Source organism: Artibeus jamaicensis, unplaced genomic scaffold, assembly GCF_021234435.1.
Source record: "Artibeus jamaicensis isolate MK-2021 breed Jamaican fruit bat unplaced genomic scaffold, CSHL_Jam_final scaffold_847, whole genome shotgun sequence".
Lineage (NCBI taxonomy): Eukaryota > Metazoa > Chordata > Mammalia > Chiroptera > Phyllostomidae > Artibeus > Artibeus jamaicensis.
This window is the reverse complement of record NW_026522057.1, coordinates 25,492,226-25,517,035: the sequence shown is the minus strand read 5'-3', so window position 1 is coordinate 25,517,035 and position 24,810 is coordinate 25,492,226. Positions and strand designations below refer to the sequence as shown.

The 24,810-nt window shown below is 54.7% G+C and overlaps 2 protein-coding genes across 7 annotated transcripts; both read right to left on the bottom strand.

Annotated features, from left to right (window-relative positions):
- Positions 1–867: 867 nt before the first annotated feature.
- Positions 868–16,622, bottom strand: MASP2 (MBL associated serine protease 2). 6 transcript variants are annotated; one of them, XM_037165738.2, is made up of 11 exons: positions 16,516–16,622; positions 16,186–16,414; positions 15,868–16,045; positions 14,989–15,120; positions 12,893–13,089; positions 12,671–12,818; positions 9,621–9,739; positions 5,613–5,691; positions 3,742–3,876; positions 3,165–3,239; positions 868–1,737 (listed from the first exon to the last, which is right to left on the bottom strand). In XM_037165738.2, the coding sequence occupies exons 1-11, from the start codon at positions 16,518–16,520 to the stop codon at positions 974–976; spliced, it is 2,061 nt and encodes a 686-aa protein (XP_037021633.2). In that variant the 5' UTR covers positions 16,521–16,622; the 3' UTR covers positions 868–973. The 6 variants fall into 6 exon arrangements, with proteins under 6 accessions (XP_037021633.2, XP_053516203.1, XP_053516202.1 ...); XM_053660226.1 differs by lacking the exon at positions 868–1,737 and having other exon boundaries at positions 2,198–3,239; XM_053660227.1 differs by lacking the exons at positions 3,742–3,876; positions 5,613–5,691 and having other exon boundaries at positions 1,555–1,737.
- A 3,671-nt stretch (positions 16,623–20,293) lies between these two features.
- Positions 20,294–24,464, bottom strand: SRM (spermidine synthase). Its single transcript, XM_037165724.2, has 8 exons — positions 24,190–24,464; positions 23,492–23,612; positions 22,934–23,026; positions 21,788–21,941; positions 21,108–21,191; positions 20,885–21,030; positions 20,663–20,785; positions 20,294–20,571 (listed from the first exon to the last, which is right to left on the bottom strand). Exons 1-8 carry the CDS (start codon positions 24,354–24,356, stop codon positions 20,551–20,553), a joined length of 909 nt encoding a protein of 302 aa, XP_037021619.1. The 5' UTR covers positions 24,357–24,464; the 3' UTR covers positions 20,294–20,550.
- Positions 24,465–24,810: the final 346 nt, after the last annotated feature.

Here is a 24,810-nt window from a genome sequence, read left to right as displayed (position 1 = left end):
TAGGAAAAAGAGGTTAACTCCTTAATCCAGAAGATGTTAAAACGTAATGATTAAAATGCCTTTGCCGTTGAGGACTCAGATGTGCTCAAGTGCACTCTGTGCTCAGCTGCTGTGATCCAGCATCGGCTGTGTGCATCCCTATGACATGTTCGTGGTGAGAAGGAAAACTACAGACTGGTCTGTAATACCACCACTTGTTTCTGATGTTGTATTTCATCTTACGGAAATGCCACATTTAATTTGATCATCTTCTGAATTTGGATATTAATTTAGGTTATTTCTAAGTACTAGGGTCATCCTTATGCCTAATTAAATTCTTAGCATTGGAATTACTAGGTAAAAGACTATGCATGTTTTTAAGGCTTTTGAAATGTATTGCAAAATTGTCCTTGAGAAAATTGTTGTCTTTGACAATGAATAGTGCTCTTCCATGTTCTTTTTGTCTGCAGATTTAATAACTGAAAAGTTCTATTTCACTGTATTGTGGTATTGGTCTTTAACTTGGAAGTTAGTGCCTAGGCTAAAGTATTGGTGTTTTTGTAGACGTTCATCTACCCCAAAAAATCCAGGATTGAAGGTTGTTCCTGAACCAATACTGCTGTAATATATAAAGCTCTCAAAGATCAAAACAAGTCCAAAAATACTAGAAAACAGCTCAAAGAACAGATAAAGGCACTATCCAGGCATGCAAACAAAAGGCCAGTACAAAGATACTGACTCTGTATGTAACCGGTGCACATGGAACCAGTGAGTTCCTACTGCACTGAGGGAGATGAATGAATGCGTATTGCTGGGATGGGTTATGCCCCCTAAATCAAAGCGGGAAGGGTGGAGAGCCGGGGGCCTGGCACTGGTAGTCTGGTTTTGGTTTTTGTGTGTGGTGACGATGACTGTAGTAATGTTTCTCGGGTCACATTGCTACCGAGACCTTTTATACATGTTTGTTTTTAATTATTAACTGAAGACACACAAATTAAAAGTTACTAATTATTTTCTTGATCCAGGGAATATAGTTAATGACTTTTGTGTAGACACCAAATGATTGTGCTTCCCCACAATTAGTAGAACCCCAGGACACTATTCCTCCCACAAACCACCTGTGTGTGTTGTTATTTAGAAACACAAAGGCCCCTCCGCTGTCACCTCTGCAGCTGTCTTTGCCCCCACTCTCTAAGCCGGCGCAGAGCATGTTATCAGTTACCTGCGCCCCTGGGTGGGGCTTTTTTTCATAGGCGGCAGCGCATTTTTGATTTTCAACAACTGGTATGTCAACATACATTAAACTTCTGGCAGGGAGACCCCTCTGCGTCAGTCCCCATCCAGATGCGGTTCCAATGTCATTTGTCCTCATGAAGGATTCAGCTGCTTTTGTTGGCAAGCAAATAGGCATGATGTTACTATTGATTACAACTTTGTTCTTCAGTTTAATCAGTGCTATGTCGTTATCGAAGCTGACATCGTGGGTGTAGCCTTCATGTATAAACACGGCCTCTGCCCAGGCTTGTGTGTAGTGAGGGGACAGTCTCTTCAGCATGCCCATGCGGATGTGTAGGGAGGAGGCATCTTCTTTCTGTGCATACACTGCGTGGGCAGCCGTCAGGACCCAGTTGTCATACAGAAGTGCACCTGCTGCTGCTGTGTCACCTAGGAGCAGGACTTGCCAAGGGAAGTCACCCAGCTTTGCATTTTGCCCTCCGTATATACGAGCCCCTCCTGCACGGGCAGACATTCCGCAGACTGGGGAAGGAAGCAGATACACAGGGCCTGTGTAGAAACCTAGTGGTGCATTGCTGCAGTCTCCTCTTGGGGCCGTGATGTGACCCAGAACTGCATCAGGTGTGTGGTGGGTGCCCGCCTTTAGCCAAGTTAGAGCACTTGCAAGCCACATAGGCCAAAGACCCAGCTGGCGGTTCGTAGCTCCTCAGAAAATGAGGCAAGTGGAAATGTCTTTTAGAAATGAATTTGTTTTCCAAAAAGTAGAATAGTCTACTCAATTGCAGAAATTATTTAATAGGGCAGACAGGAATTGTCTGAGCTGATGCGCTGGGTGATGCGAATGTAGGAAGTGAAAGGAAAGAACCTTTTCATTGTTCCTTTTCCTACCTCTAAACTGGGCTGTCGGCCCTGCAGTTCTGGGACAGCAGGCGCCGAGGCCCCTGGCCTAGGACTGGCAAAACGAAGAACATCGAACAAGAACATCGAACATCGCTGCAGTGTTTTAAAAGTCAGAATGTTGCATTTGTGGCCAGGAACTTTCAGGTTCAGAAGCTATTATTTGTTATCTAGATGATTCTTAAAAACACTAAGTCTGACTGTATATGACTAAGGAAATATACTCATTAATGTAGCAAACGTTTCCTGTTGTGGCAGAGTACTTGCATTGAAACTGAAAAACGTTGTGTCAAGCCCTGGCTGCTGTGGCTCAGTGGATTGAGTTCGGGCCTGTGAACCCAAGGATTGCGGTTCGATTCCCAGTCAGGGCACATGCCTGGGTTGCAGGCCAGTTCCCAGCAGGGGACGCATGAGAGGCAACCACACATTGATATTTCTCTCCCTCTTTCCTTCCCTTCCCCTCTAAAGATTAAAAAAAAAAAATTTTAATGTTGTGTCAGCCAAGATAAAAACTAATTTAAGCCAAATAACACAGGGGTAATGAATATATTATTAACTTTCTGATTTTTTTTAAAAAAATCTCTCTATTCAACTATATGTTCAAAGCCAATTCTGGTTAAAAAAAAATTTAAGTACTATTAAAAGGCAAATTGCATTAATGTTTAAAAACTAGATGTCATTAAAAACAATTGCTTAGGGAAATAATGAAGTTACTAGCTTTGGGTTTTAATAGCATTTTTAACAGAAGTAGCTGAGGAGCTCGTGTTTATAAATGTATAAATGGTTCATGGTCATTTTAAAAACCATTTAATTTTTTATTCTTGCCTGGTTGTAAGGCAAAATAATCTAATGACTGATGCAGTCAGCACCTAACCACCTCTCCACGAGCAGGGGGACGACGAGGACACACTGTTGGGAGTAACAGCTGGGGCTGAGGGCTGGGGCCCAGGTTCCCTTTCTGCCCACCACAGCTGAGGCTCTGCTTGCTGCTGCTGCCTGCCCAGTTCTACTTTCCATCAGTTACGAATCTCTTACATGAGAGTATCCATTACCAGGCTCGCAGACTGGGAGTGATTTTTCTCCTTTGGAGCTCGTCCAGAATCCATCAGCCTCACACACGTATTTACCTGCAAATCATTGGAAAAGCAAAAATGTTTAACTGCATGTATAAGGTGCTTGTCATTTGCTTGAATACCCCCTTGAAAAATGTTGATTCTTGAGCACCAGTGAGAAATAGAGGTGTCTGAATAACCATTTTACATGATTTCATAAATAAGAGGTCTCTGCATTACCATGTTTGCTTGCAAAGTGGAAACCTTTTAGATGTGTAACTTGAATATGTATCAAGATCTCAAGTGCTTAATGATAAGGTTTTGACTTGTTAAATTAAACCATTTGGAATATATTGTGTGTTTGTAGTAGTCATTTACTAGATAAGATCTGTTTTCAGATTCTTGCAAATTGACATTAAAGTCACTTCGGCTGTAATATTTCACTTAGCTGGTAGGCGAAGTGCCTTTTAATCTTTTGTCTAGCTTTAGCCAAAAATGTTGGTTAAAGTTTATTTTCAGATTGTGGAGGCCTAGGTTCCAAATGTCACCCGCCCCCAACTTGGAACAGTTTGCGTACCGTCACCTGTCCTCATTGTGTAGAAGGCCCCGGAGCAGTGGTACTGAATCTCGGCCTTGTACGTGGTCACGTCAGGGCCCGTGATGTGCTCCACCCGGCCGTGGGGCAGGTCCTCGGGAGGGCCACAGTCAACAACTGATAAGCATGGGAGAGGGGAGTCAGTGTCCGTGCTGCCCCTGCCCGGGAGCGTCATGCACTCGGTCTCTGAGTCCAGAGAGTGGCTTTAGGCCAACTGGAAGGTGTCACCCTCCTCCCTGTTCCTGACTGGCCAGGTGGAGGCGAGGTCCCTGCAGCGGTGGTGCAGGCCTTTCCTGATGGAAGGGGCTGGGAACTTGGGGACACCCCTGACACTCGCTCCCAGCCTGAAGGGTGCAGTGCCACAGAAGGGAGGAGACGGCGTGGCCTGTGCAGTCTAGGCCCACATAACGGGACTCGGGGCACAGCGATGCAAAGGGGACTGGGGGGGCGGGGTGCAGCTCATTCTTAGCACCCGCAGAAGACCTGGAAGGTCTTGAATTTGGACAAGAATTCACACTTGGGACACTGCCAATGTGAAATGACTGAGATGTGAAATGTCTCACGTTTGTGAGACAGTGTTCCCAGTCTAAAAGTTCGTTACATAGTGGATGTAAAAACTGTTGATGTATTTCTGTGGCTATTAAAAAATTACATTTAAACAATTTTCAGCAACTTAACATCTGTGTGCCTGGCTCTGTGCCAAGTGCTTTGCCCCTTTGTCTCATCGTCTGTAGCTGAGACACCCCTGACGACCCAGTAGAAAAGCAGCTGCGCCCCGTGCGTGCTGCTCTGCTGCTTTTCCCACTGAAAGAATTGGTGGGAATGTAAACTAGGAAGTGCCAATAGGGAGTTCCCCTAGGCATTCTGTAAAAACCTTGCACAGAAGGTGCAGAAACGCACGCACAGGTGGGTGTTAGCTGCAGCAGGGCACGCATCGGGAAAACCGGAAGCCACAGAAAGCAGACCGACTAAAAGCATCATTGGAGAAATACTGTGCAGCCGCCAAGGAGGAGCAGCCCTGCTAACGGCCAGACCGGGGAGGGAGACAGCCCGCCGAGAGGGAGGAGGAACACGGCTGCAGTCAGGAAGTACCCGTTTACCATTTACCGAGCCGGCTGCCACCCCTGGAGCACAGCGACCTCTGCCTGCCTCCCCGCGGAGCTCTGAGGACCCCGCCCCTGTATCCCGCCTGCTTCCTGAGCCCGTTTCTACAGCTCACTTGTAGCACCTCTGACTTTCTAAATTTTCCTAGCTGGAAAAGAAAAGGCAACGCGTGAAATACGTATCTCTAGCATAGGAGGCAACACGTGGGGTAGGCCCCGAACTTCCAGTGGTGGTTTGGGGATTTGGGCAAGAATGTTTTACAAATTTATATTCTTTCCTATTAACATGTACTTTGTCACTGAAAAGACACTAAAAATAAGATGCGTGATTCTCAATTCACAAAGTGTAATGTACACGATTGTCCCAGTTGGGGGGGTGCGTGCACATAGTCACCCTCGTCTCCACCACAGTAGCCAGTCCGTGTGCGCACATGTGAGAGGTGGGTGATTGGAGGATTGTGCGCCAGAATAGCATGTACGGTGGGGTTATGAGTATTGAAATATCATCTCCTCTCCCCTCTTCTACAAGTATTTTATACTTAGGAAAAATACTTTTAAAGATCACTGTGCAAGCAAATAATTGTCCTACTAGCTTGGTTTCATTTCAACCTCGAGTCCTCAGAGCGTGGGGGAGAGGTGGATTTGGAGTCCGAGCCCTGATAAATAGAACCCTTTTTAAACAGCCAGGAGGGGCAACGGAAGCAGCGGCAGTGGCAGGCGTGGCTGGGAGCGGCGCTCACGTGACCGTACTGCTGCATTCTGGCATCGGTTTGTCCCAAGAGCCATCCTTTTGACAGACTGCAGCAAATGATTCCAGGGGCAAATGACCCTAAAGGGGAATGCAGAAAATCCTCATTTCCTGGTTCCTCTCAGAAACCCACTCCCCGAAGCTAAGCTCCCACAGTCGTTCCTCTTCCAGGGTCTCACCAGAGGCCCCCAGGGGAGGGATGCACCCACAGGGCCCTGTGCACAGTCCAGCGCTGCCTCCGAGCAGGTGCGAACGTTGCCTGTGCTACACAGGGCACCTCTCGAGGTGTGGTGGCATTTCAGGAATCAAATGCTGACCTCTACAATGAACGGCTGGCTTTTGCCTTCCACTTGACTGTGAGAACAGGTCACTGCTTGGGCCCCTGCCATTGCCCCGCCACCTCTCTCTTCTGAGAAGTGCCGCAGGGAGGCGGTTGGAAATGCAGGGAAGGCCGACCTCACGAGCCCCTGAGCCCTGTGGCCCTTCGCTGGGGGAAAGCTACAAAAGACGCTTTTCTAAGCCTCACATGGGTGTCCTCAATCAGTTTTCATTGCTAATACAGCTTAGAAACATTCTTCACTTACTGAAATAGTATTGTTCTAAAGTCAGACTTGGTGAAAGATGTCTCCAGCAGAAGCTTTGTGCTTCAAAGGAGAGCAGTGTGATTTTTTTTTTAATGAAAAAAAATTTTTTTAAATTTTTTTAGAGAGATGGGAAGGCAGGGTGAAAGAGAGGGAGAGAAACAGCGATGTGCAAGAGATACATGGATCAGTTGCCTCTTGCACACCCCCAACTGGGGACCTGGCCCACAATCCAGGCATGTGCCCCGGCTGGGAGTCAAACCGGTGACCTTTCAATTTGCAGGCTGACTCTCAATCCACTGAGCCACACCAGCCAGGGCCAGGGTGATTAAAAAAAAAAATGAGCCTCAAGGGATAAGGGAGGGGAGGAGGTAGAAGGGGTCAAAATGGTAATGGGAAAAAAAATACAATAAAAAATAAAATGAGAAAACAAACAGGTTTGTAGCCCAAGGAGCTGTGAAAAAGAGCCCACCACAACAAAAGTTTATAGGGTGGGAAAAGTGGCCCCTGCCCCCTGTATTCTTCATGTTGCCCCTCCACAGGCCCGGACTACCGGCCTCTGCTGTCAGTTCACTGTTACTCCCGGGCAATTTTTACCACCAGGATTTGGGGACACTTTTGAAGAACAGAAAGAGAACGTGTTAATCTCCTACCTGTGCCCCTAAAGCAACTCACTAAGCAAAAAAAAAAAGAAAAATTATCCCCCCTCTCCCGCAACAGTGGCTGCTATTCATAACTTTGCGGAATATACTATTTCCCAGCACTGCTTAATTTTTTGTGGGCCTAGGAGTTATTTCACGTAAATATCATCCTAAGAACAAAAAGTTCTCCATAGGACTTCCGGCCAAGATGGAGGCGTAGGTGGAAATACTGTGCCTCCTTGCACAACCAAATTTAAGGACAACAAAGATTTAGAAACAAAAACACAACCCAAACAGACAGAAGTTGAACTGTACTGAAGTCCGACAACACCGAACCATTCATCCAGACCAGTAAGAGGGGAGGAGTTGGCTGCTGGCAGAGAAGGATCCCTGGCAGGAAGAGGCGGTGGTTGGACACCTGGGCGGACGTAGGAACAAAAACCCAATAAGGCTCACAAGGCAGCTGGCTGACCTCGGACACACATTCACATGCAGATAAACCAGGCAAAACAGGCAGTGAGACAGATCGTGCAACCCAGGGCCCCAGCGACGAAAATAAAGCCTAAAAGCACCAATTGGAAAAACTTTTGGGGGTTCAGGTGTTGGGAGAGGTGCCCAGCCACACAGGAGAGTTTTCTGGGGAGACCCACAGGGTCCTAGAATGCACACAAGCCCACCCACCCGGAAACCAGCACCAGAAGGGCCCAGTTTGCTTGTGGGAAGTGACAGAGGGGACCGAAATCCAAAAGACAGCATGTAACAAGCGCCATTGTCCCCTCTCTGACCCCACGCCCACGTACAGCAACACAACCCAGCAACTGGGTCACCCCACCCTTATGAACACCTAGGCTCCGCCACTCATATGTAACAGGTGCAAACAGACCAAAACATTATGGCTCAAGCAGAAGAACAGCTCAAAGCCTCAGAGCCAATACTTCTAAGTGACCAAGAGGTAGCTAACCTATCGGATGCACAGTTCAAAGCACTGGTGATCAGGATGCTCACTGAACTGGTTGATTTTAGTCACAAATTAGATGAAAAAATGAAGGCTACACTAAGTGAAATGAAGCAAAATTCACAGTGAGCCAATAGTGACGGAAACAAATCTGGGACTCAAATCAGTGGAGTGGACCAGAAGGAAGGAAGAAACAACCAAACAGAAAAGAATGAAGAAACAAGAATTCAAAAAAATGAGGAGAGGCTTAGGAACCCCCAGGACATCTTTAAACATTCCAACATCTGAATTATAGGGCTACCGGGAGGGGAAGAGAAAGAGCAACAAGTGGAAAAGATTTTTGAATAATAAAGAACCTTCCCAATCTGGCAAAGGAAATAGACTTCTGGGAAGTCCAGGAAGCTCTGAGAGTCCCAAAGAAGGTGGACCCAAGAAGGAACACACCAAGGCACATCATAATGATATTAGCCAAGATTAAAATGGAGAGAATCCTAGAAGCAGCAAGAGATAAGGGGACAGTCACCTACAAAGGAGTTCCCATCAGACTGTCAGCGGATTTCTCAAAAGAGACCTTACAGGCAAGAAGGAGCTGGAAAGAAGTATTCCAAGTCATGAAATCCAAAGACCTACATCCAAGATTGCTCTACCCAGCAAAGCTTTCATTTAGAATGGAAGGACAGATAAAGTGCTTCTCAGATAAGGTCAAGTTCAAGGAGTTCATCATCACCAGGCCCTTATTATATGAAATGTTAAAGGGACTTATATAAGAAAAAGAAGATAAAAAATATGAACAATGAAAGGACAGCAAACTCACGGTTACTAACAACCACACCTAAAACAAAAGCAAACTAAGAGGACAGCTAGATCAGGAGCGGAACCATAGAAATGGAGATCACATGGAGGGTTAGCAACAGGGGAGTGGGAGAAGGAGAAGGGGGGAGAAGGTACAGAGAATAAGTAGCATAGACAGTAGGCAGAAAATAGATGGTGGGAGGGCAAGAATAGTAGGGGAAATATAGAAAGTAAAGAACTTGTCATACATGGACATGAACTAAAGGGGGGAATGGTGGGGGAGGGGTGTGCAGGGTGGAGGGGAATGAAGGGGGGGAAATGGGGCAACTCTAATGGCATAATCAATAAAATATACTTAAAAAAAATTCTCCATAGCCATCCTTCTTCCCAGCAAACGTCACCTCTTAGACTTTTATTTAGTCATAGACACAAAAACACCCACCATGCTGGACAATGCCTATTTTCCCACTTTCCTTTCATGTATTTGCTGGCAGTAATAAGTATGCATTTAAAAACTGTCACGATCTGCCCTGGCCGCTATGACTCGGTTGGTTGGAGCATCGTCCCATAAAACCAAAAGTTTGAGGGTTCGATCTCTGGTCAGGGCACATACCTAGGTTACGAGTTCAATCCCCCATCAAGGCCTGTATGGAGGCAACCAATTAAGGTTTCTCTCTCCCCCTCTCCCTCCCTTCCTCTCTCTCTAAAAATAAGCAATGGGGGGAAAATGTCCTCAAATAAGGACAAAAATAAAATAAAATTTGTACTTAAAAAACATACATAAAAACTGTCATTCAGCCTGGTGGCGCGAGTTGGGCGTTACCCCATGAGGTGAAAAGGTCTCCCGTTCGGGTCACATGCCTGGGTCATGGGCCTTGTCCCTGGTCGGGGTGCGTGTGAGAGGCAGCTGACTGATGTTCATGTCCATGTTTCTCTTCCTCTCTTTCTCCCTCCCTTCCCCACCCTCTCAATAAATAAATCTTCAAAACAGCAGAAAACTGTGGCGATCACGGTGCACTTAAAAGCTGTGTGTTAACTTACCTGCAGAAGCTCATAGCCAGTCTCGCAAACCACGGAGAAGCTGTCTTTCAGGATGTACTTGTCTTGCGCAGGTACGACGTGGCCATTAGGTGGCGCCACCGGATCAGGGCAAGGCTGAGCTGCGCGGAGGAAACCGGGGCCGTGGGTTCTGATGGGTTAGTGGCAGGTGAGTCTGAACTGAGCCCCTGAAGTTCTCAGTTTGTAAAGGAGGCACCTAACAGGTCGAGGGAGCTCACCACGAGTCCAGCAGGGTTCTTAAGCTTTAAAACCAAAGGCAAGATGAAACCCTCGGTTGTGTACTGTGCAAATTAGGGTTTGTCGCCTGGCCTGGGCTTCGGCCACAGCGGTGTAAGAAAGCCAGGCATGCAGTAAGCGAGGACGGCCACCCCTAATGGGGCGTCTGCGGCACGCCAGGGACTTCACACCCACTGCTGAAAACCGAAGTGTGTCACTACAAGGGACAGGCTGCAGACTGCCTGGGTTGAAGTCACAGCTCTCCATCCCCGGGGGTGGCTGTCAACCCCCCTGCGCCTCAGTGTCCTCTGCTGTAGGGTGCCCTCCCCCCAGGGCTTCTGTGAGGGTGGGGCGTGAAGCCCCTAGCATCGTGCTCTGCTAAGAGCTCAGAAAGGGGGCTGGAGTGACCCTTACACAGGGAGAAGCCGATGCCCGGCCCTGACCAGCGCTCAGGAAGCCTCGGGCCTCCCCTCGTGGGCTCCCGTCCCCCAGTGTTCAGGCCTCCAAGGGGACTACTTCCACTGTGGGCTGTGACCCCTGGCCTGCTGTCACCCCAAGGCTCCGGCGCCACCCCCTACCCCAGCTGCCTCACTGCATTCCTGCAGTGCCCCAGAGTTGTTTGCTGAGTGCCCTCCTCCCTCCAGCAGCTGATCTGCGGCCTGGGGTGGCTCCCAGGCCCTGGCAGGCCCCAGAGTCTCCCCTCAGGGACCCAATCTGCAGGGACAGCCCTGTGGGACCTCAGGGCTTCCCAAAGCCACCAGTACCCAGGCCAGCGGCCTGCTCACGCCTTCCTTGGCACACAGCTCGGGGCTGCCCTGGCCCCTTCTCCCACCAGCCTGGCAAAACTGACTCTCTCGACTTGCTCCAAAACCAGCAGAGCAGTTTTAGGAGTTTTCTTACTTGTGGACAAAAAAAGGGCATCTGGGGAAAGTACTCCCACGGGGTGATCTGACCGTAAATTCCTACGGGGCCTGTCCTGGCAGGGAGTCCCAGGCTGGAACTTCTCTGGTAAAAGCTTTCCCTGGCCTTAACTAGTCCCTTGCCATGTGCCTAAAGGGTAAAGCACCTTCGAAGTGCTTGCTTTCAGACTCTCCTCCTGAAGGGCGACCACCCTCAAGAGAGCACAGAGTCCTAACGGCCCTGCAACCCCTCCCCACCTCCTCGTTGACCCCCACCTTCATGGAATCTTCCTAATGTTCCCTCCTCAATCACCAGAGCATAAAAGAAACTGCAAACTTGAGATCTTGCTTCCCAGCAATGCCCTCAGCTGTGGCTCAAATAAACTCACACAAATTCTCCAGGCCCTGGCTGGGCAGCTCCGTTGGTTAGAGCGTCGTCCTAATACACTGAGGTTGTGGGTTCGATCACCGGTCAGGGCATGTACGAGAAGCAGCCAATGAATGCATCAGTAAGTGGAACAACAAAGTGATCTCTCTCTCTCTCTCTCTCAAAATCAATAAATAAAAATTTAAAAAATTCTCTATAGGTTTTGTCTTCCCCACAGATAGAAGGAGAGATAATTGGATGGATGAGTGGGTGGGGGTTCAGGACAAGTCACCCGAGATGTGCCCATTGTTTTGAGCTAAAGTTAACTGTAACTGCACAGAAACCCAGGTTCTTTAACCTGTCCTGTTTTTTTTAAAAAAACAACAAACCACACATATGTGCCAGAGAAACTTTGATAGGTTGCCTCTCACACACCCCCACCTACAGACCTGGCCCGCAGCCCAGGCCTGTGCCCAGACTGGATCTCCACGGACACACCCCAGCCAGGGCTACTCCCGACTGTTATCTCGCCCTGACTCGCACACCTCCCTCTCCCTCGATTAATCGTTAAGCCCTCAGGACAGCACAGTTCTGGTCAGCCAGTAGTCTTAGGAACAAGTTCCTGTCTATTGACTGTTGAGACAGTCTTCAATCAAACTAAACATAATATATCGGCCTCAAGATAAGTGTTTTGTCTCTGGGCCCAGGAAAGCAGCACAATCCCACAAAACAAATCCTTGTGAAACTGGACAGGACACCTCCGTGCTCCACCTCAGACCAAACACAATGAGCCAGTGCACCGACCAGCAGAGACCGCAACCGTAGCCCGACTCCACCAGCCACGGCGGTTAGTGATCTGCAATCCATTCCCTCCCCGGAAGCTGCCAGGGCCAGGCCTTTGGGCACCAGCCACCCGGGACAGGCACGGCACCCTCCCCCTAAGAAACCCTCACTCTCTTGGCAGCAAACCCCTGCTCCTGCCTAACTGGGCTTCGATGCAGACAGGCGAACAGATTCATTCCTTCAATCCGGGAAGGGCAACTTTAGCTACAGGCTCAAGAGGAACTTCTACTCCTCCCTCGTCTCCCTAGAAATGAAGGGAAACCCCCCCGAGGACTGGTCTACAGGGCAGGGCACCGCTGATCAGAAAGCGGGCTCCCCGGCGCTGGCCTGCTGCAGCCCCTGGCTCGGAGCCTCGCACACACACCCGCGCTCCCTTCCTGTCTTCCAACCTCTGCTGCCTGTGGAGTTTCTGGCACTCACACGTGCGGGACTCCTGTCCACAGGTCAGCTCAGGTCCAGCTCTTTCTGCTCCTTCATCTCCTTACGGAGGCTGCTGTGCTGCCTACAACTTGGGTGAAATAAGTGCCTGCGCTTTTCCCCAACTCGTCTGTCAGTTTAATTTTTGGACCTGCCCCAGGATTCTCGGGGGTGGAGGACAACTTTTTCTTCCCTGATGTTTCCCAGACCCGGCCAGGGAGAGTCCGGTCCTCTGTACTCCCCGGCCCTCTGCCGGGGGCCGGGGGCCGGGACCTCCGCCCTGCACTCACCCGTGCTGGTGTAGTGCACCTTCCAGCCCCGGTTGTCCCCCGACTGGTCAGTAGTGAAGATTATGGTCACGGAGTTGCTCTTGGTTTCAATCCTGGGGGGCAATGTGTTCCCACAAAATGGGCCGTGTTCCTTCATGTCTGTTTGAATCTGAAAGGAGAGATGCCCCTGTTACCTCAGGACCTGTGGGAGCCAGGCCGAGGTGGGGGTCCCCAGAACCAGACCTTGAGGGAGTCGTAGGGGCACTGGGTGTCGGGGTGCGCCTCCACGTCGAAGGACTCCACGAAGTCCAGGATGATCTTGAACCCCTCCTCCAAGCGGATGCTGTAGGTACAACTGGAGAGGTTGGGGTATGGCTGTGGGTATTCGGGGCTGCTGATCACCCCAGACCGTGCGGTGAAGACCTGGCCTGAGCACAGGGCTGGGGAGGGGAGAGGACAGGGCCTGTGAGCCCCTGGAGGCCACGGGACTCTGCCCACCCATCAGCACTCACTGCAGAGGGCCGAGGCCCTGCATGGGCCAGCTCAGGAGACACCTTCTGCGGCCAGGGACCGGCCCCTGTCGCTGAAGGGACAATTCAGGGAGGGAGTTTCCCTAGCTCCCAGGCTTTAGCTAAAAAATAAAAAGGCAACACTTGGATGTACATCTTCCAGGCCCCCCCACACCCTGCCCCCTGGAGAGGGTGGGGGCCCTAATGCTGAAGCTTCCATTGGGGAGGGTCCTGGGCCAAGTCCCAAAGGGGAGTGAGCGTGTGCAGGTTCTGCCGAGGGACTGAAGGCACTAAGGACGGGATTGGGGGGGGGGGTCTCCTCATTTCTCAGGGATTTGGAGGGGCAGGTGAGTCTCCTTGGGCTGAGGACCCCTGACCCACTCTGACCCCAGCAACTCCCAAGTTCATCCACCATGGGGCTCCCACCCCAGCGCAGCCAGGGCCAGTCTCCCTCCACTGGGATTGGTCAGGAGGTCAGGAAGCACCTCCCTTTGCCCACCTTCCCTGAGTCTGGGCTCTGCCTTGGGGGGGGGCAGTTGAGGGAAGTTCAAATCCACACCGATCATGAACTAGTCAGACGCCCTCTTCCCTCACTGCAACAGCTAATTCTGCCCTTGTGGAGCCTCCCCGCCATTCACAGGAGTGGTCTGCCCCCTCCTCCCAGGACACAGAGGGACACGCAGGCATTTGAGCTGGGCAGCTTCCAGGAAGTGGGGGTCCCAACCCTGTCTTTCTCCCTGGGGCTGCTCCCCAGGGCACAGGGAAGGAGGGAATCGTTCCTGGAGGTGGAGACCAGGCTGCCCCCCAGTGACTACCTCCCGGGGCCTCTTTGCTCTGGGTCAGGCTCCCCCAGCCCAGCACACATGGCCTGAGGCACCCCCCCCCCCGGAACAGGAGGTGGGGGGAGGATGCTTAGAGCTCAGCCCCCGGGGACCTGGTGGGGAGCAGAGAGCTCGTTTTCCCCTGTGTGAGTTCCGGCAAGTCTTCGCTGCTCTCTGGCCTCTGCGAAATGGTGGGGGGCCCTTCTGGCAAAGGAGCTTGTGGCCTTGTGGAGGGGGTGCCCGACTAGGCTCTTCCAGACTACGGTGGGAGGGGGAGGGAGGGGAGGGAGGGGCCAAGATGCACCCCCACCCAGCACCCCCACCTTCCCATCCCAGAGACAGGAAGCAGCAGATGGAGGAGGAGCCAGGTTTATTGTTAGTTCTGCGGGTGGGGTGACAGGGGGGTGCAGGTGGCAGCGCTCTCCCCTGACCCAGAGCTGCAGCCCGCGGGGCTCGCTGCAGGCCGGAGCAAGGGGGACCTAGAGGGTCTGCTCTGGAAGAGAGAACAGAGAGACAGGGAGGGACACCAGATGGGGAGGCAGGGTCAGTGCCGGTGGGTGCGGCTCCCCACTCCCCAGGGCACCAGGTGTCTGGCAGGGCAGTGGGGGCCGCAGAGGTCCTGCTGGCTGCCAGGACCTGGTGGCTTTGAGCAGACCCTGCCCCCAATCCTGAAGTTTTATAGAGGGTAGCTTCGGTGAGCTGGGCCTAGACCCCCCACTTTTCCACACTGGGAGCCCCCCAGGGGGGCACTGTATGGGGGCCCCAGAGCCCAGCTGGGCCAGGTGCACAGTAGGGACCTAACACACGCTAATCAGCAAATAAACTGGAAAGGACCGAGGATGGGAGGGAGGAGGAGTCGGAAAGTGTGGGCAGACGGATGGACAGAGCGAGGGAGCGGACAGAAGAGCCGAAAAGGGGCGGCAGCCTCCAGCCCCCGGACAGAACAGCCATGGCCTTGAGGGAGGAGGGCCAGGCCCGGTCCAGGGTCCCCTTTGTGGCCAGAACTCACCGGAGCAGGTGCGCTTGTTCTGGTGGAGGACGTAGCCCGCCCGGCAGGAGCAGTAGAAGCCGCCCAGGTGGTTGTGGCAGTGGTGCTCACAGGGCGGCGCCTCTCCGGGGGCCACCTGGCACTCATCGATGTCTGTGGAGGGGGGGGCCAGGCAGGTGGTCAGCAGGAGGTGGGGGGGCACTGGGGCCGGAGCTCAGGATGCCTCCGGCCTCACAGCTGACACCAGAGGGGGCCCCTTACCTTAGAAGGCACCCAGCCAATCACTAGCAGCCTAGGGTCCTTGCCACCCCCCATAACACTTGGAAGAAGGAAATAACATCTTTTAAAAACCGATTATAGGCTGTGTCCTGCTCCAGGTCCTCAGCCAGTGAGGAGAGCAGCCAGCCAAGGAACCCGGGAGCAGTGGGTGGGCCTGCCACACAGGTCCACCCAACCCTTACAGCAGCCTCATGAGGAGCACAGACAGGGTGAGCCACTTGCCCAGGGTTGCACAGCTGGTCCCTGCAGGAGCCAGAATCTGAAATCAAGGGTCAGACTCGAAGCCCATGTGCAGGCACCGGGCGCTGATCTTTGTACGCTCTCAGCACCAGCTAGAGGAGCTTCTCCTTCCCACCTGTAACCAGGCCCGATCCTGGGCCCGCACATATCACGGGGTGAAGGGGCTGGGAGGACGTCCCTGTCTCAGCACCCGGCACGGGCCAGGGCTCGGTGGAGCGGAGGTCTGGCTGTCGTGGGTATTTTACGGACATCTGCGTTGCAGATGTCGTCAGAAGAAGGAGGCCAGCCTGGGGTGGGGGGTGTTGAAGGGAGTCTGGCCTGGCTCAGACAGAGCTGCACCGGTGGGCCATCCCAGCGCCGCCCCGGCCACTCTCTGCTCACCTTCGGCTGCGTAAAAGGCTTCGAAGCCCCTGAACGGCTTCTCATTGGAGTAGTCAGAGTGGAAGGTGACGTCCAGGCTGGAGCCCAGCGAGTAGAAGGTGTCGTTGCCAGGGGCCCGCTCCGTGTCTGTGCTCTCCCAGCCACACAGCGTGGCCAGCACCTTGGATCCCGAGCTCAGCTGTGGGGTCGGGGGTCACTGCGAGGGACAGCGAGGCCCAAGGCCTGCCCCTTCTCTGAGGCCCGACCCTGCTCCCAGGTGTCCCTGGCCCCCAGACCTGGCCATTTCTTGGTCCTCCCCTCCCCCAGCCCTGTCGGCACCTTGACAAAGTCGTACTCGCAGAGGTAGGACAGCTCCAGGTGGAAGTGGGTGAAGTAGAGACGCAGGCGGTAGCCGGGGGGCGCCGTCAGGCTCCAGCGCAGCTCCTGGTCGTTGGCGTACTTCTCCGGGAAGCCCGGAGACGCCAGGCGCCCGAACACAGGCTTGGGCCACTGCGGGCCCTCGGGGGCAGCTGCCGAGCGCCACAGCAGGCCCAGGAGGATCAGCAGCCTGGGGGCAGAGGGGGTGGGGGGGGTGACGGTGACAAATCCAGCCAGCAGCCTGCTGTCACCCCCAGCCCTGCCCGGGAGGCTGCAGGGGTGCCCACCCACCTCATGGTGTCCCCGTCCTGCTGGCGGGGCCTGCTCTGCCTTCGCACAGCCTCACCTTTGATCTGTTTGTCCGACCTGGCCCTGCCCCCAGCCGCCCTGACCCTGGAATTCTGGGAATCGACCTCATGACTCCCGGCTTCCCAGGCTGCGAGGCAGGGAGGACAGGATGCTCCAGGAGCTGGACCTGGGGGGCAGCCAGCCCTGGGAGCAAGTCCTGGCTCTGCCCCAGCCCTTGACCTCTGTGTTTCGTCCTCAGCATGTGGCCTTCACAGTTGCCAGGCCTCTGTGACCCTGCTCTCCATGAGGCAGCTCCAGGTGGAGGTGGACCAATGCACTCGTGCTCCTACTTTTGCTCCCTCCAGAAAACTTGCTACAAACACCTGAGTCCAGCCCTGGCCGGGTAGCCCAGGTGGTTAGAGAGTTTTCCAGATACACCAAGGATTCAGGTTCAATTCCCGGTCAGGGCACATATAAGACTCAACAAAGAAATGTGTAAATAAGTGGAACAACAAATCGATGTCTCCTTCAATCTCCCTTCCCCTCCTCTCTTTGAAATCAATAAATTTAAAAAAAAGAAGACAAACAGAAAAATCGCTGAGTCCACAAGAACGGCACACATGGGAGAGGAAGCAACATCAGCTTTCTGGAAGCTGGACAAACAGGTGGGCAGGCGGAAATGACTCTCCAGAAAGCGTCCCCGAGTTAGCAGTGGGACCCGGATTCATCTCCGCGGGACCTGGCGGCGCCACCTCCTTCTGGAAACCTTAAGAAGCCAGCCAGTTCCTATTTCCCATCCTCTGACCCCAGCAGAAACTTGGAGACTGATTTTTTTTCTTTGCAAGAGAAAATAACCAAATGAAATACATGCACGTGTGGGAGAGTCCACATGCCTGCGGGTCTCCTGGAGACAGATTCTCACGGGGAGGGCAGGGGGGTCCCCGCACCCAGCTGTATGTCAGGGAGGAGGCAGATTAGCAGCAGCGGGAAGCAAGCAGATTGGATACTGGGAGCCCATGCTTTCTCCTAACTCAGCCCCGAGAACCTGGCCGCTGTCGGTCCAGGCTTCTCCCTCTCTTTTGGGAAGCGGGACCCACCAGAGGGAAGACCTGCAGATGCCGACTTTGACGGTTCTACGGGCCGAGGGCTCAGCCGCTGTCCCTCTCAGTGAAGGTCAGTTGACAGCCCCAGGCAGGTGCTTGGAGTCTTTCAGTCCCCACGCTGATGGGTCCCAGCTGCCCATCGACACCCGCTGGACAAAATTCCAGAGGCAAAGGTTTGGTAACAAAGGAAAGGAGTCTTTGTTCAAAAGCTTCACAACTTTGGAACAAGAGCTTTCCACGTGTACTAGTCACTTAAGCCTATCAATTAAGCCTAAAAGCATTTTCTCTTTAGTTGCAGCTTTAATCACTTAAGCCTATCAATTAAGGTTAAACTCTTTAACACCTGAGTTCTCCTAGCATTCACCCAGCTACTTTTTATTTATCTTATTAAAAATGTTTTTTGTTGTTTGGAGTGGTGGGGATGTTTCTTTTCTTTTGAGGGACAGAAACATCAATTGGTTGCCTCTTAAACGCCCTCAATCGGGGACCCGGCCAGCAGCCCATGCATGTGCTCTAGAGCCGCCAGGTCGGAGAGTCGTCATACAAGCAGGTTGTTTAGGCAGATGCACGCAGGAAGGCAGACACCGAGGCCGCCAGCTTGACGAGGTAAATGGGGTCACTCCAGGCAGAGGAAGCGGACCACCGCCAACCCACACGGAGCTCCTGCATCCTTACACCAGGAGCACGGCTAATGTTGAGAAATAACTAAACTCCGCAGCTCCGGATAGGACTAATTTTACTCTCATCCAATAAACTGCGCTTGTGTAGGTGTCTCCACGATTTCTGGGACTTCAGGGGGCTCTCAGGGTGTGCTCACCAACCCCATTCCACTTCAGTAGGTCAGTCTGTGTCTCTGTCGTGTCCCCCCATGGACGGACGTGGGGTCCCAGGCTAGTCCAGGGGTGCGTGTGTGTACAGGAGACATTATTAACAAGAGTTGGGAAGTGGGGGGATTTGCATTGCAGACTTTGGCTTCCACGTGAGGCATTCTTTTTTCCCAAACAGCTCCCGCTGTTTCTGCGACACGGGCCCTGCTCTCTTCTCTCTCTGCCCCTAAATGCCATCTGATTTTTACTAGCTTGATGAGCACTGAATGCCATACACAGAATTCTTAATGAAGCCTGTACCAGCTGAGGATCCCCTTTGACGGGGGATAACCAAGTCGTGAGTGGCTCAAGTCCTTGGAAGTGGAACCCTCCCACCACCCCCATCCACCTTCCCTGCCGGCACCCTTCCCTGGGTTGCCCTGAGGGTGGGCCTTCCTGGAACATGCTTAGTAAGGGTTCTGGGGCCTGAGGATGGACCTCTGGGCGGGCATCCCTGCTGGCAGCCCGGGGTGCTGGGGCTGAGCTGCTGAGGCAGGCAGGGGTAAGCAGAATGCAGTGGCTTTTGGAAGGCCAGCTACCTGGTGCGTCCTCCCCAGCCTGCTCACTAGCATGTCACCTGATCTTCCTGTGTGGCTTTATAGTACCTTCCTCACAGGCGGTTGCACAGGTAAAGGAAGTAAGACTCGTGGTGGGCAAGCCCTGCGTCACCAGCCACCGCATCTTCCTTTGACGCCCTCTTCAGCCCAGACAAGTCTGGACTTCATGGGGCCTCCCTGGGGGTGGGAAGACCCTGGCACATGTGATATGGGCTCTTAAGACTGTTCTGGAATATGAAGGTGGACTGGGGACATTAGTGTGTGTTCAGATTTGCTGACCAAGGTCAGGCTGAGTTCACAGGGTGAGGCCTAGGTGTGAGGGAGTCGGGGTGTGACCAGTCCTGGGCCACTTGAAGTGTTGGCTGCAAAGCTGGGTGTTTGCTCCCCACCCCCTACCCCACGAGGGCTCAGGTCCTGGCACCCGGTGAATGGCACCCGAGGCTGCTGCCCAGGGTAGGGTTGGGACCAGGGAGTGTTCCAGCACCACCCCCAGGCTGGGGCCTCTAACTTGTCCCTCCCCTGTCGCCAGCCTCCCTGGGATAATCCATCCTCTGGCAGCGCCTCTGGGTTGGCGACTGTGAATCCTGAGACAGGAGTGGGCGAGGCCCCTTCCCCCAACCTGCACGGGGCAGGGCAGCTCCTCCCAACCCGTCTGTCCTGGTCTTCAGGCCTGCGGGGTGAGTGCCAGGGACACCAGCTGGCTGTTCAGCACCATGGAGAGGGCACAGACAAGGTGTGGCCACTCACACCTGTTTCCTCAACCTCTGCACACTCCCAGCGACTTCCTAGGAATCTACCAGAGGGCACCCAAGAGAGGTACAGGTGGAATTTGAACCCAAGTCTGAACCCTGAGCCAAGTCAGGGCACCCAGTGTGCTTCAACAGGCCAGGGAATCTGGACCCAGACCAAGTAGCCAGCCCGGGGCTGGACTGAACAACCCTTCAACCTCCAAGACCACCGAACAGCAGCCCCAGGAGGGAGCAAAGCCCCACCTCAACCTCGTCAACCCCACAGCCCTGACCCCTGGGGTCTGTTGCCACCCGCTCTGGGGCTGGGTGAAAAAATGATTAAGGCAGCTTCTCGAGACACATTTGGGTCCAGTTTGATGACAGTTGTGCTTCCTGGTGCTGGTCCAAGGTCACATGGACATGTGACAGACACTTGGAGGCCAGACACTGGGTCCAGCTCGGAGCCTGGCACTCAGAAATGCCCAGTAAAAGGCTACGACAGCCCCCGCCTGGGCCCATTCAAGGTCTGGGAACACATGATTCAGAGCTTTGTTATAAATACGTGTGTTTGGTGAGTGAGGAGGGCAGAGATGGCGCTGTACAGAGCTGGTATAGGCTTGGAGGCTGAACACCACACAGAGAGACAGACAGACAGTCCGGCCAGCGGGGCAGGCCGGGCAGCATTCTGGGGCCTGTGACACTCGGCTGGTGGGTGTGCTGGCGGGGGTCTTGTCCAGGGCTCCCTGGCCCGAGGTCCTGAGCACGTTGGCGGCGGCACCTGGGCTCAGCTCACGTCATTCAGGGCCTGGTGAGACGTGAGGCCTCGTCAGGAGGATGTTGGGTCGCGTGGGGGTGGGGGTGGCCCCCTCCCAGGCTTTGCCCCACCAGGGGCTCACCTTGCGGGCGAACTCAGGCAGGACGAAGGCCGCCCGGTGCACGTCCGAGTTGTAGTACCTCAGCTGCATCTGATCCACTTGCTTCTGCGTCAGCAGCCGCACCGGCTCCTGGAAGTTGGTGCTCTGGGGCAGGGGTGGCGGGGGGAGAGGGGCATCAGGGAGTGCTCTCCGTGCTCACCTGCCCCCCCCCCCCAGCCAGCCCCAGGGCAGCCCGAAGCTCACTGGGTTTTTGCTGCACAGCATGAAGCCGATCTGGCCGCTGGGGTAGGTGGGGATGGTGCAGTAGGCGTAGCCCACCACGGGGAACAGCGACCTGCAGAAGTGCTGCATGTCTTTGATGAGGTCCAGGTGCAGCCACTGGCACTCGCCTGGGGGGAGGCGGCATCAGCACGGCACCGCTGCCGGCACCGCCCCACCCCGCCCCCTCGGGTCTGCCCACACTCACCCTGGCAACAGAGGATCCCATCCTCCTTGAGGGCTGTTTTCATGAGCTGATAATAGGACTCCTTGAAGAGACTCTCAGCAGGGCCTGCAGGGAGGGAGGAACGAACACATTCTGGCTGAGACCTCCTGAGCCTGGCCTGGAGGCGGGGCATGGGCCACCGTCACCCCACTTCACAGACCCACACAGCTGCCAAAGACCAGGACTTGGCACCTTTAACCCAGCCAGGGTTCCTATCCCGAGCTTGGACTTGAACCCAGGTCTGCAGAATTCAGAAACCAGCTAAGAAGAGGGCATAGGAATCCGCCACCCCAGAATCTGAGGGGGCTGCACAACCCCACCCCCTGGGGGAGTCTCACTGGCACTGCACGGGGCTGTCCCTACCCTGGGCCTTGGTTTAGGAGAACCCACCTCCGCCTGGATGCTGACCTGGCGAGAACAGAGAGGGGGCTAAAGGGGACGCTGGGGCCTCCGTGGGCCAAGGCCACAGCCCTGCACTGCTCCAGGCCCCTGACCAGCTGTGAACTCGGGCTGGTGGCCCGGCTCCCCTACTCTGCTGAGCCGTGGGCTAGTTCTGGGCGCCCTCCCTGTCCTCCACTCGGCGACTTGGGCCGGAGAGCAAAGGGGAGGCTGGCTTCTGGAGTGGCAGCTGCTGGAGGGCCTCGGGCCCACCTGTGGCTTACCCATGGGGTCTGAGGAGTCAGTGATGATGACATCGAAGGCGTCCTGGTTCTGCTTCATGAACTCAAAACCGTCGCCCACATGCAGGGTCAGCTTTGGACTAGAGTAGCCAACGGCCATGCTCGGCAGGTACTTCTTAGACACCTGAATGACATCCTGGGGAGGGGACGGGAAGGGCCAGGCTGGAGTCAGATGGAGCCAGGCAGGACCCCCCGCAGTCCCTTTTGGGGCCTGGTCACCTTGGGCCAGCCATTTATTTGTGGAACCTCCGTTTCCACATCTGCAAAATGGGGAGCACTCTGGGACTTCCCTCAACTCCTCAAGGAGGGCTGGCTCTGGCCTGCTTCTCAGCTGAGTCACCACTGTTCCTGTTCGCTCCCTTCAGATCAAACTGCACTATCTGAGAGGCTCCCTTGATACTTTAGAGGAGGCATTTCCGACTTCCACTGGGAGAACCTCACCTGCCTGCAGGAGGTCGGATGCGTCTGACTCAGGCTGCGCGCAAACCCACCTCTCAGAGGCCTGCCCTGACCAGCCTCCACCCGCCCTCCGTGCCTTTATTATATATCACCCTTCACTGTCTCCTTGTAACTGGGATAGCAGTTCCAACAGGACTTGCATCTGCCTATTCACCACTGTACCCAGGACGCAGAGCAATGGCTGCCACATAGTAGATGATCATTAAAGATATGCTCAGTGCTCTAGTGGTTGGAATGTCCCGGGGCCTTGCCTGGGAGTTGAATTAAAACCCAGCACTCAGCCCTGGCTGGCGTAGCTCAGTGGATTGAGCGCGGGCCTGCAAACCAGAGGATGGCAGTTTGACTCCCAGTCAGGGCACAGGCCTGGGTTGGAGGCCAGTTCCCAGCAGGGGACGCACGAGAGGCAACTATACGTTGATATTTCTCTCCTTCACTCCTTCCCTTCCCCTCTAAAGATAAATAAAAAAAAATAATATAACACCCCCAGCACCCAGTCTGATTAAGAACTAGCATGCATGGCACACCTACTACGTGCCAGGTCTGCTATTGTCCTACTAAATCCTCCCAATATGTTTTTAAGATGAAGAAAGAGGCCTAGAAATATTATTAAGTCACTGAGTGCAAAACAGGAACTTGAACCCAGACCCCAGCCCTGCTCAGGGCACTCACCTCGTCGATCTCGCACTGGACCACGGACTCCACGGAGGAATGCTTCACCACCTCCCGCAGGACACCCCCGTCCCCGCCCCCGATGATCAGCACCTGGGAGGGGGGTGGACGGTCAGGGGCAGGGCCCGGCACCAGCTCCAGCAGGTCGAGTGCCCTGGGCCCCGGGTTGGCAGATGCCCTTGCACACAGCCGCCTGGAGCGAGGGTGTGTCTCTGCTCGGCTCCTCTGATCCACAGACCTGGTTACTCTCCTTTCTACTTTCGGGAACCCGGTCTGAGGTGTCCCCTTTTCCAGAAAACTCCTTCCTAAGCTTCAGGCCTCAGCCAGAACCCTTGCTCCTCCCAGGTGGTGTCAATGCCCACCCCTCCAAGGGGGCGGCTCTCCCACTCACTCCCTTGTTCTTGCTCGCACTTTCTGGGACGACACCTTAGGAGGCACCTGGGCCGAGCACTGGGCACACGGAGAGGGAGGAGGAGGGCTTCAGCACTGTCCTGTGGGATGCCCGGGGTGGCTTTCCTATCACTGGGCTCAGGGCTGAATCCCGGTGGGAGCGGGTACCTGGCGAGGGTTGGGGTGGCTGAAGAGCGGCAGGTTGGCTATCATCTCCTGGTAGGAGAATTCATCCCTTTCCGTGCACTGGATGACACCGTCCAATACCAGCACGTTGCCGTAGCTCTTACTGCAGGGTGGGGTTGACAGTTAGGGACCTGGGTCCCCTGGGGTGGGGGCGACGTGCCTCCATTCACCCCGGGTGAGAAGAACCTCACCCACCCTGTGAAATGAGTCTCAGAAGTGAGTACTGGGGGTGACACGTGGCGAGGACCAGCAGGCAGACCCGCCAGGCGGAGGCTGGGGTTATAGACTTGGGTACGACTGAGACTGTGACGTGTCCCAGACTGACACGTGGAGCTTGGTGCGTCGGGTCGGCGCAGACTCCGGCTCCCTTCCTGCCGGAGGACCGCCCGAAACGTGGCCCCCCAACCCAAGGGATAGGATTCAGGGTGGGGAGGGGACCGAGGGAGCACACAGGCCTAGTTCACAACTTCTGACAGTTCTGCAGGTGCAAGGGAGGGCAGTGACGGTTCTGGGGAGTCGGAGGTAAAGGGCACAAGATGGGTCTGGCAGGAAGAGGGTGGGCTGGGCCGAGATCAAGGGAGGGTCGCGGCTAGTACGCGTGGGGGTGGGCAGCGAGTGGTCTGGGCTGCGAGCAGTCCTAGGGGCTTGGGGGTGCAGGACGGGCTAGCGGTAGTACCTACCTGCGGAAGACAAGGATATCCTGGTACCGCGAGCGCTGATGGTGAAGCAGCTGCTCCACCTGCAGGGATAGGGCCTGGCCCGGCCACAGGCTGCACGTCTCGCGGAACCAGCCATCACGAATGGCAGCGGGACCGGAGGCGGCGGGGCCGTCAGGGCCGGGCTCCATGGCCGGAGCGCTGGCGGGCGGTGCTGGGCGCGGACCCGGGACTGCAGGCCGCGCGGAGCCGCAGCACAACGGGACCAGCTCCGCCTGAAGCCCGCGCTGCAACCTAATCCGTCCGGGGGCGGAGCCGGTTGGCAGGGGCGGGACCCAAGCGCTCCAATGGTGGCGCGGGAGTGGGCACCGCCCCTGTCGGTGCTCTGAGAGCTCTGATTGGTCTCCGAGCCCCAGCGCGGCGCCCAGTGGCTGTGGTGGGCCGTCTGTCCGCGGCATCAGGCTAGTGCGGCCCGCTCCGAGGGGGCCACGTGGGACTGGAGCCGGAGGGCAGGGGTCTGGCTTCCTAAGTCTCTCACCCTTCACGGCGCTGGGTGGGGCGGTGCAGACCCCAGTCTCCTGCTCCCTTCCCGGGGTCCGGGAGGCACCGAGGGCCGTGCCCTGCTGGAGAGACATCGAGAGGTTG

Coding starts and splice junctions, on each gene's coding strand:
- MASP2 (XM_037165738.2), bottom strand. Junction 13,090..14,988: donor GAACAAGCGCACCTGCTCCG/GTGAGTTCTGGC, acceptor TCCCCTCCCCAG/CCCTGTGCTCAGGCCAGGTC. Junction 3,240..3,741: donor CACAATGAGGACAGGTGACG/GTACGCAAACTG, acceptor AATGATTTGCAG/GTAAATACGTGTGTGAGGCT.
- SRM (XM_037165724.2), bottom strand. CDS start 24,356: ATGGAGCCCGGCCCTGACGGCCCCGCCGCCTCCGGTCCCGCTGCCATT. Junction 20,786..20,884: donor TGCTGTGCAGCAAAAACCCA/GTGAGCTTCGGG, acceptor CCCCTGCCCCAG/AGCACCAACTTCCAGGAGCC. Junction 20,572..20,662: donor TGCCTGAGTTCGCCCGCAAG/GTGAGCCCCTGG, acceptor ACGTCTCACCAG/GCCCTGAATGACGTGAGCTG.